The sequence below is a fragment of the Onychostoma macrolepis genome, chromosome 02, assembly GCF_012432095.1.
Source record: "Onychostoma macrolepis isolate SWU-2019 chromosome 02, ASM1243209v1, whole genome shotgun sequence".
NCBI lineage: Eukaryota > Metazoa > Chordata > Actinopteri > Cypriniformes > Cyprinidae > Onychostoma > Onychostoma macrolepis.
The window spans coordinates 19,580,315-19,599,502 of record NC_081156.1 but is presented as its reverse complement, the minus strand read 5'-3'; the positions used below and the strand labels follow the sequence as shown (position 1 = coordinate 19,599,502).

The following is a 19,188-nucleotide window of genomic DNA, read 5'->3' as shown; positions in this document are numbered from 1 at the left end:
CTACAACTCAACCACATCTGTGCCTGACATGGAGGAAATGCACTCCAGGAAGTGAGATTGAAATCATCACACACACCAGCATACACACAATGTCCTTCTTTGTCTGTGGTGCCTGTGCACCGCCAGCAGAAGTTGAGTGTTTTCACATGAGGCACGTTGGGTTTTCATTCTTCAAGGTGCAGAGGCTCCGTCTGCGCCTTCCAGAATCTCGAATTTGAAATAACCTCACAGCTGTGTTTAGCCAAAAATCACATAAATTCAAATGCATAATACATCAAAACTGGACATTGTGATGTGACCACAAGGAATATTTCAATATACTTGCTCTGCAATAAGATACACTCAAGATGTTCATAGTCACGGTCATGGCAGGATGGTATAGTGATATTTGTAACAGAGGAATTATGAGTCTAAATATCTTTATTTTAGATTGCATGAAAATAAATAACACAAAAATGTGTCTCCACTGCTCCTTCTGTGGTACATTTTTCAAATTCTTCTAAAGCAATAATGATTTCCTGGCCTGCCAGGTTGTTACAGTATCAAATTCTGAACATATGCAGCATAATATACTGTAAAGCGCAATACACCAATGAGCAGCTTCTGAACACTGATATAAAAATATGTTTACAAAAATATAAACTGTAATATATTGCCTTTTCTACACATTCAACATGTTCAGACATTAACACTTCTGTGTTTGCATGCACAATTGCCTATTTTGTTATTTTAAGGAATGCTTTATATCTTTATGTGCTTAAAATAACAAATATATACGTTTTATAAAAACATACAAGAATGAATGTAATGGATAAAATTCACTATATTTACAACACATATATACATGACATTTACACGCAGAGAAAAAAAATCATGGAGACTTTGTTTTCTCAGGGCCAGATGGTGTCAAAGTCAATGTCTTTTCTTCCTGTTGAGGAGATTTTTCGTGACAGCACTGGCCTAAAATCCAGCCCAGCAAGACCAGCAAACCAAATGCGTGGTAATTACTGGCTGTTATGTTACCAAGAGCTCTATTTCCTTGCATCTGTCCTTGGACGATGGTTTCAAATGACCGCAAACACTCGGAACGCTTTGCCTCCTGAGGGATTCTGTAGGCTAAATGGAAAAATAATGGCCAATATTAATCCAGAACCAGCAGGATAGAAACATATATGATTTAAATGCTAGTATAATTCATTAATCACCCTTCAGATACTCATGATACCCTCAAAATGCTATGTAATGAAGCAAAACAAAACCAGACTGTGTAGGTGGTCTGGTTTTATTTTGCAGAGGAGAAGCAGAGTTTATAAGATTACCGTTCAGCCACCCACTAAATAAAATGATTACGTTATCCAACCAAGCTCATATGGAGGGATATTAGATAGTTAGTCTGAAGACCAGCTGAAGCCAAGAAGGAAAGATCAGCTACAGCAGTAGTAGCTCAAAAGCTGACTCAACACACTCAGTACCTCTCTGAGGTGATGCCATTCTGGTAGGAGCCCTTGTACTGCTTCCTCTTGTCCACAGGCATTATGTCCAGATAACCTCCTGAGTCACTTCGAATCACCCCTGCGTGGATAGCTGCCCTGCATATACTGGAATTCTGCTCAGTGGGACAGAATAAGGAAAGATGGCTCATTTTCCACTGCAGAGGTAACAGAACAGTGACTTCCTAATAGCTGCAATAGAGCGACCCAGAGGAACATATTATTGTACTTTTACAGCTGAGGAGACTTATGTGAATGATCAGTTATGTTTAAGTATCATCTTCGTTTCTAAAGTTCATTAGGGGAACAAAAAGATCATTTTTGGCATATAATAATAGTATAGAGCTATAAAAAATAATGTGAATAGTTTGAGTTAAATTAAGTTGAAGCAGAGAAAAATACAAAGCAAGCAGTAAATCTGGTGAAAAAATCATGGGCTAATTTTCATTTTTGGTTAAACTATCCCTTTAAATGGCATGAAGACTTACATCTGAATAATAGCGGGTTCCGATCACTCGGGCATAGCTGTTGTACAAGCAATTACGAGGACAATACAACCTGAAAAAAACACATCTTGTTAGCTGTTATTTTTATATTTGTGCTATTAATGACAAATTTACTGCATTGTATTTTGTGATTATTTTACCTGGGACAGTGCCGGACTGGTTTCTTGAAAGGGCAAAATTGTGCCACCGTAGTTTCACAATTAACTGCTTTCACTGGAAGTCATAAAACATTTATTACATTTATTTTCTGAAACTGAATGCTTATCTCATTAAAAATAATCACATATGCACTTACCTGGAACATTTGATACGGTGAAGGCATTGGCACTCTGATTTTTCCTGAGGAATAAAATGGAAAATGTGAGAACATTGTTGAACCCACATCCAGCAGCATGAAACATATGGGTTCTGTGACTTACGCCAGAGTCTGAACTCCATTTTTGAAGGACTTTAAGAATCGTTGCCTTCTGCCCACCCTTGTGACATCCAGCCAGCCTCCATCGTCATCTATTATTCCAGCATGCAAGCCGCTACCACAGATGCTGGATTGCTGGAAAAACAGCAACATTAATGAGAGAGACCCTGAGCTGACCACAATCCATCCAAAATTAGATATAGCAATTAAATATGTAAATGGAAAAAATGTGTAAATCTGTGCAACTTATAAATCTGCGCGATGCCACATTGATATAAATAAAATGCAAAGCGAATGCATTTACCTACCATGTCATAATGACCCGATCCAATTACTTTTCCATAGTTGTACAAGCAGCCTGGTGGGCATTCGTACCTGATTAAAGATTTACCAGACATGAAATTATTCATAGTAGAATGACCAAATCACATTTGTTTGTAGCTGATGTGCGAATCCACCCATTTTACCTGTTACAAGTAGTTCCTTTGCACTGATCACGTAATCTAGTATCACAAGCTACTTGCTGAGCTGCAAAAAATAATAGTAGATGTCAATACATAAACACAGGAGTCTATTTTTTTCATACATACAGTATCTATGTAAACATACTTTCTGATGGTACCCAGTAAAGACTTTACAGCCCTGTCCAGTTAAGTCAACCAATGAAATTTATCTCGAGTCAACTAGTGACGTTATCTTACACATCTGGGAAGTACTGATGACTTCATTCCTCTCAATGTTCTCGTTGGGAGAAGGTGTCGGGGTCTCATCTCTGTAGTGGTTGTCATGGCTTCGTACTGGCTCGGGTTCTGGTTCAATGTAGTTATTTTCCTCTGTCTCAGGGGTGTAATGATAATGACTGCCATCATCTGAAGAGAGATTTTTCAAATGATTCAGAACCTACAGCCTTCATATGTTAGATAAATGTTGTTTTCTTATCTAGTTTAGGGATGTCTAACATATTTTAATCAAATTAACTATGTAATACGTCATAATAATGAATCAAATTTGTCTCAATATTTGGTCTATTTACGTTTAGTACCTTTATAGCAGAGATTGTTTCTGCAACTGCCGCCATAGCTGGGTGGGCAGGCAGAGCAAGGGGTCCCATGCTTGTATGGCGCATGTCCCCACCAGTTACCTCTGTGAAAAGGATGCCACATGACAAAAGCTAATAATAGTGCTTTATTAGAATTATATCTTACTGCAAATGACAAAAAAAGCTTAACATTCTTACGGGGGAGAGTAATTGCAGACCAGGTACACAGCTTTGGCCCAGATCATCCCCCATACATTCATGTTATAGCACACATTGATGGCACAGCCAATTTTGTTGGTTGTGGCCCAAACCAGCTGTGAAAAAAAACATAATATCGCTATTACTATATAGCACATCTCAACTGATTGCTTGTATCATAGCAAAATGTAAATTGTTAAAAACGTGAATGTGGTTTTACCTGTGTGTAATGCGTGCAGACTGGTCCAGAGCATCTGTAGGGGCAGTGAGGGTTACACTCTTGTGGATAGGGGTAGCTGAAATCTCTCACTTCATCATACCAGGCTTGGACATGAAATGTCGGAGGTCTGTCTCTAAAGACAATCACATTTAAAGCAAACAGTTAGTACACTGTATAAGAACTCAATGAGATGCAACTGTTATTTGATGTGACATCAATATTGTTTTTATCCATTTGTAATACAGCACCTGCCCCAGTGAGCTCCCAGGTTCTGGCCAATCCTGGTCAGCAGGTGAGACGGTCCATGTTCCCACAGACAAGTGTGTGCCCAGTGCTCAGCGCTCCTCTCCAGTTCAGTGTCCCACACCTGTCACAGCGAAGAACCACAAGCTATATTGTATATGCAGCAGAATACGGTTATCAGTTCTGTATTTGACAACCACCTTCTTATCAAACTCAAACCTGACATTTTTCAAAAGTATTTTCACGTGAAATGAACTGTACTGGACAATGTCATACCTGTGTGTGTCTTGTGCGCAAAAGATCCAGACTAGTTCAGCCATAAATTAAAATGTTGTCATCATTTACTCACCTTCATGTAATTCCAAACCTGTACAACTTTCTTTCTTCATAAAATAAATTTTGTCCATGCAATGGAAGTCAGTGGTTACCAACAACTGTTTCGTTATCAATATTCTTCAGAACATCTTCTTTCGTGTTCAGCAGAAGAAAGGAAGTAATACAGGTTTGGACACAAGGGTGAGTAAATTACAGAATTTTCATTTTTGGGTGAACTATCCATTTAAAACACAAAACATGTGTTTTAAATGGGCAAAAGCACGTCAGAAAAAAAAATTTTTTGGCAAATTGTTGAACCTGGTTCTGCCTACAGTATGTACGTCAATGCATGGTTGTTTAGTTCTGTCCAGTAGATTGATATAAATCTACAAGTGGGCCAATTAGAGTTAAAAACCATAAAGAATTTCTGTTTCACTAACTTGGGACAAAACAAAGCCATATTAAAACTGCCATTAGTGTAAACTCTACTGGTTTAAAGTGTATTGTATGAAAGAATAAGCAGTGTACTGTTCTGCACAGGGTTCTGATTATTTCAATACAGAGAAGCTTAATTTAAAATTACATATGCGTAGTTAGCTGCCCTGTGCTAATCTGTTCCATATGTGCAGAGCTGGTACATTCCATTCCATCAGTCCTCAACAAATACTATTCCTCAACCACCTTGATAACTCTGATCTTTTATCCAGCACAGCATATCACCTGAAAAATAGAAGATTCTTACTGTTTACAATGATGTTAATGCGAGCTGTATTATGTTTACCATAAATGTGAATGTAATACTGGTCTTTCAGGTGCATAAAATTGTAGCAAGCTTTCTGCATCTGAGCAGAACATGCACAGATATGCAAAGCCCTCTGGCATTTTATGTGGCCTTTGAGACCCGTCTTGACATTGTTTATTTGTTGCGATGCCTAATTTGCTGTTACAGCGACCATCTGGGTGCATTCCAAGGGAGATATGCATCCTCTGTGACTCCCGCTACTTCCCTTTCAGAGTAATTACCCAGAGGACTGTGTAGCATGCAGGTAGCTAATGTCTCCTCCCCTACGTGCGCCCCACACAAAGACACATTCTGTTAAACTTTGCTGTGGGATACAGGGCTCTGGGATTTGACAGATTTAACACTGAATTGTTCAGAGTCCCAGAGTGCCACAGATGTTATCAACTCAAAAGTAATTGTCTAAGAAGAATGCTTTGAAACTCTTCTCTTAACAGCTGATTGCAAGTGTCAGTCACATAAAATCATCCATGTGCAGTGCTGAGAAATGCATCATATATTTTAGGATTAAAGAAGAACTACTGTGTTGTACACTGGACCTAAGAGCTAAAATAAAAGGATGGTCTCTGTTGATTTAGAGTGTTATATTCTATTCTATTCTTTGATGTCTGAGTCAATATTTGCCATCATTGTTGCCAACTGCAATGCAGCGGGAAAAAGCAGCAGCAGCTATAGATGGTTCTAAGAAGTATCAGGTCATATTTGGCCAGAAAGCAATGAGAGGTCTGGCTGAGTGCCACGTACAGTAGGTGAGCCACAGAACGTGGGAAGGAGAAGCTGCATTTTGGCCTCCCTGATGGATCTGATGAACTGTTTGTTGTAGACCACAAACTTGACTGTAGTTCAGTGTGTTCTAGTGCATTTGTGCAAAGTGCGGTTATGGTGTGGTACCCAATACCGGTTGGCAGAGCCATGTGATACATTTATAAGCCCCCTCATGACCCCACCAATGTATAAATAGCCTTTTAACTCACCATTCAATGGGAAAATTGTACTTTAGCATGATTTTACAGGTTTTCACCTTTTAAAATATATTTGACTGATTCTTTCTGTACTTCATGCTGATTTCAAGTAGGGATGCACAATATATTGGTTCCATGTCAGTTATTGGACAATATCAGATAATTTTAAATGTATTTGAAATATGGTTCCAGATATTGCATATTTAATTTTACATTTCCATTTTTTTTGCATTTCGATTACTCGTGCTGTCATCTAACGCTTAATGAATTATACTATTAATAACATTACAAAATCTCAAATCTTATTTCGACAAATAAAGTACTATTTTAATATTGGCCATGACATATAAGTATGTATATATGTAGTAGACAATTTATTTTATTCACTATTTGGCAGGTAAAACCACGACTGACCCTTGAATTTTGTATGACATTTTGCAGAAAATATATTTTTGATCAAAAGTTAGGAACATGATTCAGTAGAATTGTGACTGAGGTAGAATCATGTGATCTTACCATGTACTCCATATTTGAGGCAGGGGGGTACACTTGACCCCTCAGCTTATTATGTAGGTCAAGAATCAGTTGCATATCGCTCTGTGAAATTGCTCTTTTGCCCCTTGACTTGGCTTGCCACCAAGCCTCATCCTTATCCATGTATTTTTCCAGGATGGCTTCTAAGTGGGTGGCATTGGGAATCACCATGGAAACCACAGTTTGGACAGTCACAAGCAGCACAAACCCACTAAATAAATCTTCATGTCCACACTTCATGTTTCCACAGCTGTCAGTTACAAAATCCAAAGTTGTATATGTCCTCTGCCTGTGAAATCAAAATCATTTTAATCAGATTGAAATAATTTTAATGCACACAAATGTATAGGCTACTTATATAATTTTTTATAGGCTACAGAATTTTTACACAACGTAATATAACATAATGATGATTTGTGTGCATTTGCATGGATGCTCAGAAATAGATCATTTCACACAAGCCTGACCGAAAAGTGCAGTTTCAGCATTTTTACAACTGAGCTGATTGTTTCTCACATGTCAAAGACTTGTGTGCGCCTTTTGCCACACACATGCAATATTTCATACGGTCGTGTCTTGCATTAAAACTGACCACACAAGTCTTTGAAGTCTCTAACATCTTTAGTTATATGACTAACTCTAATGCTACCTTTAAAGAAATTAATATTATCTTTACTAGACTTGCCGTTATAACACTTGTAGTAGCTACTATCAATTCATATGACATATTTTAAAATAAATGTTAAGTGTTATTTATATGAAAGCATTTTAAGCAGCATTTTACCTTTTGCCGTTCCGCGCGTGGATGTTTATCTCCGGTGTTGATTTGCTCAAATAATTATTCGCTGCTGTTTTGTATTTCAAATACACGTGTCCGCCTGTTTTGATCTGCTTGAAGTTTCTTTATGAATGAGTCATCATGAGTCATTGCGCGGCAAAATAATGTACTTTCAAATGTTTCAAATTGTGTGGCTGCTTTTCTCATTTATAGTGAACTTTTAAGCCACGCCCACACGCACATCGACACACCCACAGCACAGAAGCATATATACCGGTGAAAATATACGCATAAATACTGCTGCATTAGCCTGTGTTTCTGCTCTGCATATCTAGTCAAAGTCAACAAAGATTTATGCTATTTTTATTTGTGTGCGTGTGGTAGGTAGACCTCCTACAAAGATGGGAAAATCTTAAATGTTTCTATGAGTAAATCTTTACTGTAAACTTTTTTTTTTTTTTTTTAAATCCAGGTTTTCTGTGATGGTTAGGTTTACGGGATATAATAGTATATTGGATAGTTTGTAAAAAATAACTCTATCTATCTATCTATCTATCTATCTATCTATCTATTTATCTATCTATCTATCTATCTATCTATTTAGAACAATGGACTGTACAGTATACTGTGTCACAGACCAAACAAACACTAGATGGCAGCATTGAGTAGTTTTTTTTCAAGTCTTCACTATATTGATAAAAACTTTGAACTCCATGAACTCTGAATGCTCTCCACAAACAGGACATTTTAGCTGAACAACTATATGGATTTATTTATACATAACTAATTCGTCTTGAATTTTGCTTAATTTATCAGATAATAATCTGGTATTTATGGCAAAGTCACATAATTTTACAACCCGAATTCCGGAAATGTTGGGACATTTTTTACATTTGAATAAAATGAAAAATAAAATAATTTCAAATCACATGAGTCATTATTTTATTCACAATAGAACATAGATAACACAACAAATGTTTAAACTGAGAAATTTTTACAATTTTATACACAAAATGAGCTCTTTTCAAATTTGATGCCTGCTACAGGTCTCAAAATAGTTGGGACGGGGGTATGTTTACCATGGTGTAGCATCTCCTCTTCTTTTCAAAACAGTTTGAAGATGTCTGGGCATCGAGGTTATGAGTTTCTGGAGTTTTGGTGTTGGAATTTGGTCCCATTCTTCCCTGATAGGTTTCCAGCTGCTGAGGAGTTAGTGATCGTCTTTGACTTATTTTTCGTTTAATGATGTGCCAAATGTTCTCTATAGGTGAAAGATCTGGACTGCAGGCAGGCCAATTCAGCACCCGGACTCTTCTACTACGAAGCCATGCTGTTGTAATAGCTGCAGTATATGGTTTTGCATTGTCCTGCTGAAATACACAAGGCTTTCCCTGAAATAGACATCGGGCCAGTTGCATAAACTTAACCACAATGTTAAGACTGTGTCTTAAGAACTAGTTTTACCAACTAGCAGTTGCCAAGGGGTAATCAGTTTTACTTTTCCAATACAAATAAGACCAATCTACCTTTTCATAATTGAATTTAAAAAGTTTTGACCAGTCTTGAAGCAAAAAAATTAGGTCACTAACTTTTTAAGACTAGTCTAAACAATTTTTGCAACCGGCCCATCGTCTGGAGGTGAGCCTATGTTGCTCTAAAACCTTTAAATACCTTTCAGCATTCATAGTGCCTTCCAAAACATGCAAGCTGCCCATACCATATGCACCCTCATACCATCAGAGATGCACCCTCATAATATCAGAGCACCCTCATACCATCAGAGATGCACCCTCATACCATCAGAGATGTTGGCTTTTGAACTGAACATTGATAACACGCTGGAAGGTCTCCCTCCTCGGCGTCCGTGATTTCCAACAAGAACGTTAAATTTGGACTCGTCTGACCACTTAAAAACAGTCCATTTTAAATGAGCCTTGGACCACAGGACACGATGGCGCTTCTGGACCATGTTCACATATAGCTTCCTTTTCGCATGATAGAGCTTTAGTTGGCATCTGCAGATGGCAAGGCGGATTGTGTTTACTGACAGTGGTTTCTGGAAGTATTCCTGGGCCCATTTAGTAATGTCAATGACAGAATCATGCCGATGAATGATGCAGTGTCGTCTGAGGGCCCGAAGACCACGGGCATCCAACAAAGGTCTTCGGCCTTGTCCCTTATGCACAGAGATTTCTCCAGTTTCTCTGAATCTTTTGACGATGTTATGCACTGTAGATGATGATATTTGCAAAGCCTTTGCAATTTGACGTTGAGGAACATTGTTTTTAAAGTATTCCACAATCTTTTTACGCACTCTTTCACAGATTGGAGAGCCTTTACTTTATCTTTACATCTGAGAGACTCTGCCTCTCTAAGACATCCGTTTTATAGCTAATCATGTTACAGACCTGATGTCAATTAACTTAATTTGATGCTAGATGTTCTCCCAGCTGAATCTTTTCAAAATTTCTTGCTTTTTCAGCCCTTTGTTGCCCCCGTGCCAACTTTTTTGAGACCTGTAGCAGACATTAAATCTGAAATGAGCTCATTTAGTGAATTAAAGTATAACATTTCTCAGTTTAAACATTTGTTATGTTCTCTATGTTCTATTGTGAATAAAATATTGGCTCATGTGACTTGAAAGTCTTTTAGTTTTCATTTTATTCAAATTTAAAAAAATGTCCCAACATTTCCGGAATTTGGGTTGTAATCTTGTAACCTCAATAGAGAAAGAGTTAAAACTTACCTTTAGATGTATATTCTACAATGTGCACATCTGTTGAAGAAATTGAAAAAGAATGGTCATTTCAATGTATCTATTGGCCAGGAAGGCCTTCAGCAGGCCCAGTTAATGTATGCAGTGGTTCTGACCTATATTTTGCTGAGGGAGCTAGGTTGTTATGTTTGTTATTTGGTGGTGGTGAGGGGGAAAGTCTTTCAGTTTCTTTCTGCTTACATCCATTGCCAATACTGATGGTCTGCGAAATTAAACAAATAAGGGTGTGTTGTTTTTTCCCTGAGCAAACATACTATTGGTTCACTATTTCTCATATTTCAGCTTAATCAACATACAGAAATGCTGAGAATGTTTTCACCAGATCAGTCTTGCACAGTGATCAGGAATATTTTCAGGTGACTCAAAACTTGAGGCCTGCAGATCTTTGGACAGCTCTGAGTTTTTCATCAGAAACAGAACAGAGAGACGTATATTAAGCTAAACAAGAGGTAAACAAAAAAAGAAATAATACAAAAGAAAATCTGGAAAGTGGATTAGAAGCAACGCTGCAAAACTGTCCAGGAAAACTGGAACCATTTAGCTTCATAGACAAACATTTACAAAATCAATAAAGGTCATGTAGTGAAGCAGCCTCTGAAAGACAATGAGCAACATGTGCCAGGAAAATCTTAGAAATGTATTTGCAAATGAACTCAATACATCTCTTAAATTTGAAGAAATGTCAGTGTATATTTGCAAAAGCAATATTTTAAATGCAGTGTCAACCTCATGTAAACTGTACCCCAAAACACACTCACAAGTAGTAAAGACTTCTTTATTAGTATATTTTCAGCACAAAAACTGCATATTGGGCTGAAATAAATAATCTCAGTGCAATATGCGTTATCCTGTGTGTAAGGAGATTTAAGGGCATGTGATCTACCTATCCCTTATTTAAAAGAAAAAAAGAAGACAACAATACCACTATAAACTGGGAATGAAGAACTATGCAGTTAATAATTATCTCAATGAGTCACCAATTGAAAGAGCGGTTTGTTACAATATTCTGGCACAAAATAAAAATGTTTATATAATACAAATTTATATGAGATTGTATAATCATTTAATAGCTTAGACGCACCTTCTCTCTTCCAGAGAACTAGTTATAAAATAAGGATGTGGAGTTGGGGAGAGGTCACAATCTGAGGTCATGTAAGCTAACCATAGCTATGTTACTGTTCAGCAAACATTATGTAAAGCAAATCAAATTCAGAATAACAATCCTTGTCATAGAACACCATTTCATGATCATTTATCATCAATTGCCAATATAGATAAAAGCATCACGCACACAACAACATAAAATATATCTAAGCATATAAAAACTTTACATGATCAAATAAAAATGCTGAAAATACATTTAACTTTATCATTACAAAAACTTTGGAGTGGTTTTTGCTACTGAAAATTCATGGACAGCTTTAAAAACTTTATTGCCAAAAATAGCTTGAATGTTTTATGTCTAAGCACCTTGGAAAAACCCTGATGAAACAGATTTTAAAAAATAAGAAATGTATGTGTATAGAAGTGGAACATAAACATAGTTATATAGAGTGATCAGCACAGACTTACTCTGTGCACCAGAAGAAAATATAACTAATCTATTCATGAGCATCAATATGATGGCTGATTCTAAAACAGTCATATTAAGATTGTATTAACATTAGCACCATTTCTGGAATCAACAGTATCACATACAAAAAAGCAGCTATATCTGCAGTACAAAATCAATATAGATTTAAAAGGTATACATCACGGTAAAAATGTACTCAATAGCATTAAAGTAACAGTTCACTCAAAAATTAGCTGGAAATGTACTCACCTTCAGGCCATCCAAGATGTAGATGAGTTTGTTTCTTCATCTGAACAGATTACATCACTTGCTCACTAGTGGATCCTCTGCAGTGAATGGGTGCCGTCAGAATGAGAGTCCAAACAGCTGATACAAACATCACAATAATCCACAAGTAATGCACATGACTCAAGTCCATTAATTAACATCTTGGAAAGTGAAAAGCTGAATGTTTGTTAGAAACAAATCCATTATTAAAGGGATACTCCACCCCAAAATGAAAAATTTGTCATTTATTTAATATCTTAAATTATGTTCCGATGACGAACGAAGCTTTTACAGGTTTGGAACGACATGGGGGTAAGTGATTAAATGACAAAATTTTAATTTTGGGGTGGAGTATCCCTTTAAGGCTTTTAACTTAAAAATGTGGTTTCTGGCAAAAATACCCATAATCCATAATAACGCCTCCTCAAGTGAAAAAGTCCATCCCCTGTTGTGCTCTCATATTAAAATCCACTGACATATTTGTTTAGAACTGCTTTAGACTGTCTTTGCTTGTAAACAATGCTTGATCAGTGCGTATTTCTTTTCTGATACAGACTCTGATTTTTCACTGGAGAAAGCAATATTTTGTATAGAGGACTCCTATTTTAACCAGAAGCAAGTCTTTTTAAAAATCTTAATGATGAAATTGTTTGTTACAAACACGCAGGTTTTCTTGTCACAAGATGTTTTTGATCCAGTGGAGTACTTGTGGATTATCATGATGTTTTATCAGCTGTTTACACACTCATTTTGACTGCACCCATTCGCTACAGGGGATCCATTGGTAAGCAAGTGATGTAATGCTAAATTTCTCCAAATCTGTTCTGAGGAAGAAACAAACTCATCTAAATCTCGGATTGGCCTGATTTTTCATTTTTGGTTGAACTATTCCTTTAGACATATGACAGACAGCTTATTTAAACCAGTACATGAAGTTTGAGTTGATGGCAGGATAGCACATGTTGTTGCTGCATGAACCTCCGTAGCTTGGAGGACAGGCTGAGCAAGGCACACCAACTCTGTAAGGTGCCTCACCAATCCAGTTGCCCCTGAAAAATAGGACCATTTAAAAAATATACCACAAAGATGAGCATGCATAACACTTTAGACATGCGCTGGCATTATCAGACTGAGAAGGGTACACTCTGTGCTCTTGTTGGGTGTAATATCTGGCTAGGGTTGCATGAAAAGATAAAAATATGACTAACTTTGGAGAATAATTGCAGACCAAGTATGTTGCCTCCCTCCACACAGCACCCCACACTACCATATTGTAACAGGTTTGGATGGCACATCCAACTCTGTTTGATGACGCCCACACCATCTGTAACATTCAGAGAGCGTCAGACATTTTACTGTTTGCTTAATCTGAATTATGACTTGCAACCAAACTCACTTGTGTGTAATGTGTGCACATGGGTCCGTAACAGCGCATCGGGCAGCGAGGATTGCAGTCATGTGGGTATGGAAACACATAATCTCTGACCTCATCATACCAAGGTTTAACCAGCTGAAGAATGGAGCGGTAACTGGCAGGAGAAGAAACGATTTGGGTGCAATTTAGAAAACAAGAGAGAGAAAACAAGAAGTATTATCCACTGGACTGCATCTAAAACATGAAATTCTGGTCTGGCCCATTGCCTTGAGTCTTGTTCATTGTTTGTAATTGGATAATGCTGCCAAAGTGACATTTCAAGCCATTAAATAAGCACAATTCTTCTTTATTCTAAGAATAATAAAGATCTGACAGGTTCTTCTATCAATAGCAAACAACTGTTCACCTGCAAGACTTACTTGCCAGTTCGGACTGAGAGGTTTTGACCCAGATATCGGAGAAGGTAAGGAGGTCCATGTTCCCAAATACACGTGGCTGCCCAAGCTTCTGCTGACCTGGCCAGGCCTTCATCCCAAACCTAAAACAACATAACAATTGTGTGAGGTAAAAATTTAATAATTATCATTTTACAACTTTTACCTTGCAGGAAATCGTATGCACATCAAATAAAATGGCATTTAGTCATGCACACACACACACTCTCATATGTCATAAATGTCCATGAAATCAAGACAATGTGATTGTAAAATTCTGTGTACAATAAATCAACAAACTATGTTATACCTTTTAAAATCAAAAGTAAATTTATCTTTGGCATTAAATGACTTGAAGCTATTATAATAGGCTTTTATAATATTTTATTGTATCCAGCAGGAGGAGCTGTCGAATGATATAAATACAGGACCGAATGTCAATCTAATCAGTTTTTATAGTTTTGCTATTGAGATGTAAAATGCTGCATATTGTTTATTTGGTAAAATGGAAAGATGAGAGGGATGAGTTGGTTGCTTACCATGTACTCCATGTTGGCTGCAGGTGGGAAAACATTCGCTCGCACCTTGTTGTGATAGTCCAGAATAGCTATCATGTCACTTTGCGAAATGTACCGTTTTCGCCTTGATTTGGGCATGGATGCTAATCCGTCAGTCCTCGTTTCCGATTTATTGATAGTGATATTGGTTCCGGTGAGCGTTTCAGTAGCATTTCTGATAATCCAAGCGCTCGCGTCACTGGCTATGAATAGAAGCAGTAAGTCGGTAAAAAAGTTGATGCTCTTCATCCCTTTTTGATAAATAATCAGTGATAATCTGTAAATGAAATAATACTCATGAACATTTTCATCTCAAAAATATATATTATTAAGACAAAGACCGAAAAATATGATATTTGAAATATTTAAAATGACATATAAAGTATATAATTTTTTCTATAAAGGTTTATATAAGGTTTCTGCATCAACATCGTACCGTTGAAGTGTTCGTAGCTGTTTGAGTGTGCGGTGAAGCAGCAGCTCCGTGAGTCTCAGTTATCCTGATGGAGATCTCTCATCCTGTCCACTGCTGCCTCTGGCTTTTATACTGTGCTGCTGTGATTCAGGAGGCAAGCGCAAGGTGCTCTGCCGTTACCTGAACAGGGCACGTTTCCAGCCAGCATGAGGCCAGCTCACTATCTTTCGCTCTTTGTATAAGGCTACTGTTTTAATAGGCTAGTAGTAATAGTGAAAGTCTATCTCCAATTCATGTCCTAATCAACCTGTGTTTTTTTCTTCCTTCTTTTTTCTTTTCATTTTTTTTTTTTAATGAATAGAAATAATTGTATCGGCTTACTTATAGAACTTGATCAGGTGGGTTAGAATAGACGCCATATTGAATTCAACGCGGATGAAAACAAAGCTGTGAGGTCTAGCTTTGCAATGGCACGCATATAAAGTTAGATGCAATATTCACAGCACACAAAATTGAAAATGTGTATATATATATATATATATATATATATATATATATAGCCTACAATGTACAGTGCCTATAAAAAGTGTTCATACCGCTTCATTTCCACATTTTGTTATGTTGCTGCCTTATGTTAAATTGCTTTAAATTACCCCCACACACACACACACACACACACACATCAACACTCCATACACCATAATGACAAAGCAAAAACCAGGTTTTTAACATCTTTGCAAATGTATTACAAATTAAAAACTCATACCCTTATCTGCTACAGTTGAAATTTAGCTCAGGAGCATTCCTATTGCTTGTAGATGTTACTACACTTCGAGTGGAGTTAACCTGTGGCAAATTCAATTGAATGGGTATGATTTGGAAAGGCACACATGTCTTAATAAAAGGTTTAACAGCTGAAAATGCATATCAGAGCAAAAACCAAGCCCTGAGGTCTAAAAGACTGCCTGTAGAGCAAAGAAATAGGATTGCATCAAAATAACACATCTGGGGAAGAGTTCAGAAAAAATTATGCTGCATTGAAGGTTCACAGAAGCATGTATTCTCCATTACCCTTAATGGAAGAAGTTTGAAACAACCAGGACTCTTCCTAGAGCTGGCCTCCTGGCCAAACTGGATTGATGGAGAAGGGCTTTGGTTAGTGTGGTGACCAAGAACCTGATGGGAGAAATCTACAGAAGAACCTGATAGGAGAAATCTACAGAAGGACAAACATCACTGCAACACTCCACCGATCTGGGCTTTATGGCAGGGTGGCAAGACTCAATCCGCTCTTCAGTGAAGACACATGAAAACACACTTGGAATTTGCAAAAAAGCACCTAAAGAAACAAGATTCTCTGGTCTGATGAAGCTCAATTCCAAGCATCATGTTTGAAGGAAACCAGCTCTGCTCATCACCTGCAGAGAACCATCCCAAAAGTAAAGTGTGCTGGTAGCAGTCTCATGCTGTGGGGCTGTTTTTCAGTGGCAGGGACTGAGGGATTCGTCAGAGTTGAAGAAAAGCTCAATGCACCAAAATATTGAGATAGCCTTAATGAAAACCCACTCCAGAGCATTCAGAACCTCAGACTGGGCAGAAGGTTCACCTACCAACAGGACAATGACCCAAAGTACACAGCAGCTTATAGACAGCTCTGTGAATGTCCTTGAGTGGCCCAGCCAGAGCCTGGGCTTGAATGGAATCAAATATTTCTGGAGAAACCTGAAAATGTGCGTCTGCCCCCATCCAACCTGACATAGCTTGAGAGGTGAAGAGGTGAGGAGAACAGTGGCAGGTAATTGCCAAATTCTGATGTGCAAAGCTTGTCGTATCATACCCTAAAAGACTTGAGGCTGTAAAGGTGCTTCAACTAATTAAGCAAACTGAGTTAATGGTATGAATGAATACTTGTGCAATGTACACATTTCAGTTTTTTTTTTTTTTTTAATACATTTACGAAGTTGTGACAATTCTGTTTTTGCTTTGTCATTATGGTGTATTAAGTATAGACTGATGTGGAAAAAAGTAATTCAAAGCAGTTTAACATAAGGCTGCAACATAACAAAATGTGAACAAAATGAAAGGGTATGAATACTTTTTATGGACTCTTTCTTTTCTAGCACTTTAGATACGGTTGCTCCTTTACGCTTAAGGAAGATTAAGGATAAGAGTCCAACACCGTGGTATAATGAGCACACTCGCGCCCTAAAGAGAGCAGCCCGGAAAATGGAGCGCCACTGGAGGAAAACTAAACTAGAGGTATTTCGTTTAGCTTGGTGGGAAAGTACCCTATCCTACAGAAAAGCATTAAAAACTGCTAGATCTGATTACTTTTCGTCTCTTCTAGAAGAAAACAAACATAACCCTCTGTATTTATTCAATACAGTGACTAAATTAACGAAAAATAAAGCATCAACAGGTGTTGGCATTTCCCAAGAGCATAGCAGTAATGACTTTATGAACTACTTTACTTCCAAGATCGATACTATCAGAGATAAAATTGTATCCTTGCAGCCATCAGCTACAGTATCGCATCAGATAGCACACTATAGATCCCCTGAGGAACAATTCCATTCATTCTCTACTGTAGGAGAGGAAGAATTGTATAAACTTGTTAAATCATCTAAACCAACAACATGTATGTTAGACCCTATTCCATCTAAACTACTAAAGGAGCTGCTTCCAGAAGTCATAGATCTTTTGGCTATTATTAATTCATCATTGTCATTAGGATATGTCCCCAAAACCTTCAAATTGGCTGTTATTAAGCCTCTCATTAAAAAACCACTTGACCCCAAAGATCTAGTTAATTACAGACCGATCTCAAATCTCCCTTTTCTGTCAAAGATACTAGAAAAGGTCGTATCCTCACAATTATATTCCTTCTTAGAGAAAAATGATATTTGTGAGGAATTCCAGTCAGGATTTAGATCGTATCATAGTACTGAGACTGCTCTCATTAGAGTTACAAATGACCTGCTTCTATCATCTGATCGTGGTTGTATCTCTTTATTAGTTCTACTGGATCTTAGCGCTGCGTTCAACACTATCGACCACAACATTCTTTTGAATAGACTAGAAAACTTTGTTGGCATTAGTGGAAGTGCCTTAGCATGGTTCAAATCGAACTTATCTGACCGCCATCAGTTCGTAGCAGTGAATGAAGAGGTATCATATCGATCACAAGTGCAGTATGGAGTACCTCAAGGCTCAGTACTAGGGCCATTACCTTTCACGCTTTACATGTTACCCTTGGGAGATATTATCAGGAGACATGGTGTTAGCTTTCACTGTTATGCTGATGATACTCAGCACTATATTTCTTCGCGGCCCGGTGAAACACACCAAATTGAGAGACTAATGGAATGCATAGTCGATATAAAAAACTGGATGACGAGTCATTTTTTACTGCTAAATTCTGAAAAAACATTATCTAACACTTGATGGCTGCTCTGTCAATTCTTCTTCATCAGTCAGGAACCTAGGTGTGCTGTTTCATAGCAATCTTTAATTTGAAAGCCATGTTTCTAGCATCTGTAAAACTGCGTTTTTTCATCTCAAAAACATATCTAAATTGCGACCTATGCTCTCAACGTCAAATGCAGAAATGTTAGTTCATGCGTTTATGACCTCAAGGTTAGACTATTGTAATGCTTTATTGGGGGGTTGTTCTGCACGCTTGATCAACAAACTACAGTTGGTCCAAAATGCAGCAGCTAGAGTCCTTACTAGAACCAGGAAATATGACTATATTAGCCCGGTTCTGTCAACATTGCACTGGCTCCCCATCAAACATCGGATAGATTTTAAAATCTTGTTAATTACTTATAAAGCCTTGAATGGCTTAGCTCCTCAGTACATGAGCGAGCTCTTATCACACTATAGTCCTCCAAGTCCACTGCGTTCTCAAAACTCTGGCCGTTTGATAATACCTAGAATATCAAAATCGACTGCGGGCGGCAGATCCTTTTCCTATTTAGCACCCAAACTCTGGAACAATCTACCTATCACTGTTCGGGAGGCAGACACACTCTGTCAGTTTAAATCTAGATTAAAGACCCATCTCTTTAGCCTGGCTTACACATAACACACTAATACGCTTCTATTATTCAAATCCGTTAAAGGATTGTTAGGCTGCATTAGTTAGATCAACCGGAACCGGGAACACTCCCCATAACACACGATGTACTCGTTACATCGTAAGTAGAATGGCATTTACGCTAATATTTGTCTGTTTCTTTCCTATTCTGTTTCTCAGTCCGTATCCGATCAGATGGTGGATCAGCACCAAG

General features: G+C 37.7%; 2 protein-coding genes across 4 annotated transcripts; both read right to left on the bottom strand.

The window, feature by feature from the left end:
* Positions 1-448: 448 nt before the first annotated feature.
* crispld1b (cysteine-rich secretory protein LCCL domain containing 1b) lies at positions 449-7,692 on the bottom strand. 2 transcript variants are annotated; one of them, XM_058752652.1, is made up of 15 exons: positions 7,506-7,692; positions 6,704-7,010; positions 4,117-4,235; positions 3,869-4,001; positions 3,649-3,764; positions 3,454-3,554; positions 3,113-3,280; positions 2,879-2,939; positions 2,720-2,786; positions 2,416-2,546; positions 2,292-2,335; positions 2,137-2,209; positions 1,979-2,048; positions 1,473-1,606; positions 449-1,116 (listed from the first exon to the last, which is right to left on the bottom strand). In XM_058752652.1, the coding sequence occupies exons 2-15, from the start codon at positions 6,959-6,961 to the stop codon at positions 1,065-1,067; spliced, it is 1,527 nt and encodes a 508-aa protein (XP_058608635.1). In that variant the 5' UTR covers positions 6,962-7,010; positions 7,506-7,692; the 3' UTR covers positions 449-1,064. The 2 variants fall into 2 exon arrangements, with proteins under 2 accessions (XP_058608635.1, XP_058608642.1); XM_058752659.1 differs by lacking the exon at positions 449-1,116 and having other exon boundaries at positions 1,551-1,682.
* A 5,183-nt stretch (positions 7,693-12,875) lies between these two features.
* On the bottom strand, positions 12,876-15,131 carry pi15b (peptidase inhibitor 15b). 2 transcript variants are annotated; one of them, XM_058753986.1, is made up of 6 exons: positions 14,918-15,131; positions 14,464-14,758; positions 13,910-14,028; positions 13,512-13,644; positions 13,324-13,439; positions 12,876-13,164 (listed from the first exon to the last, which is right to left on the bottom strand). In XM_058753986.1, exons 2-6 carry the CDS (start codon positions 14,728-14,730, stop codon positions 13,029-13,031), a joined length of 771 nt encoding a protein of 256 aa, XP_058609969.1. In that variant the 5' UTR covers positions 14,731-14,758; positions 14,918-15,131; the 3' UTR covers positions 12,876-13,028. The 2 variants fall into 2 exon arrangements, with proteins under 2 accessions (XP_058609969.1, XP_058609976.1); XM_058753993.1 differs by having other exon boundaries at positions 14,464-14,684.
* Between the last annotated feature and the right edge of the window lie 4,057 nt (positions 15,132-19,188).

Excerpts from the sequence above, each read along its gene's own strand:
- pi15b (XM_058753986.1), bottom strand. The coding sequence starts at position 14,730 with ATGAAGAGCATCAACTTTTTTACCGACTTACTGCTTCTATTCATAGCC. Across the intron at positions 14,029-14,463 it reads CAGCCAACATGGAGTACATG|GTTTGGGATGAAGGCCTGGC; the intron begins GTAAGCAACCAA and ends ATGTTGTTTTAG. Across the intron at positions 13,165-13,323 it reads GTCTGCAATTATTCTCCAAA|GGGCAACTGGATTGGTGAGG; the intron begins GTTAGTCATATT and ends CCTATTTTTCAG.
- crispld1b (XM_058752652.1), bottom strand. The coding sequence starts at position 6,961 with ATGAAGTGTGGACATGAAGATTTATTTAGTGGGTTTGTGCTGCTTGTG. Across the intron at positions 2,787-2,878 it reads AAAGGAACTACTTGTAACAG|GTACGAATGCCCACCAGGCT; the intron begins GTAAAATGGGTG and ends ATCTTTAATCAG. Across the intron at positions 2,547-2,719 it reads GATCGGGTCATTATGACATG|CAATCCAGCATCTGTGGTAG; the intron begins GTAGGTAAATGC and ends CTGTTTTTCCAG.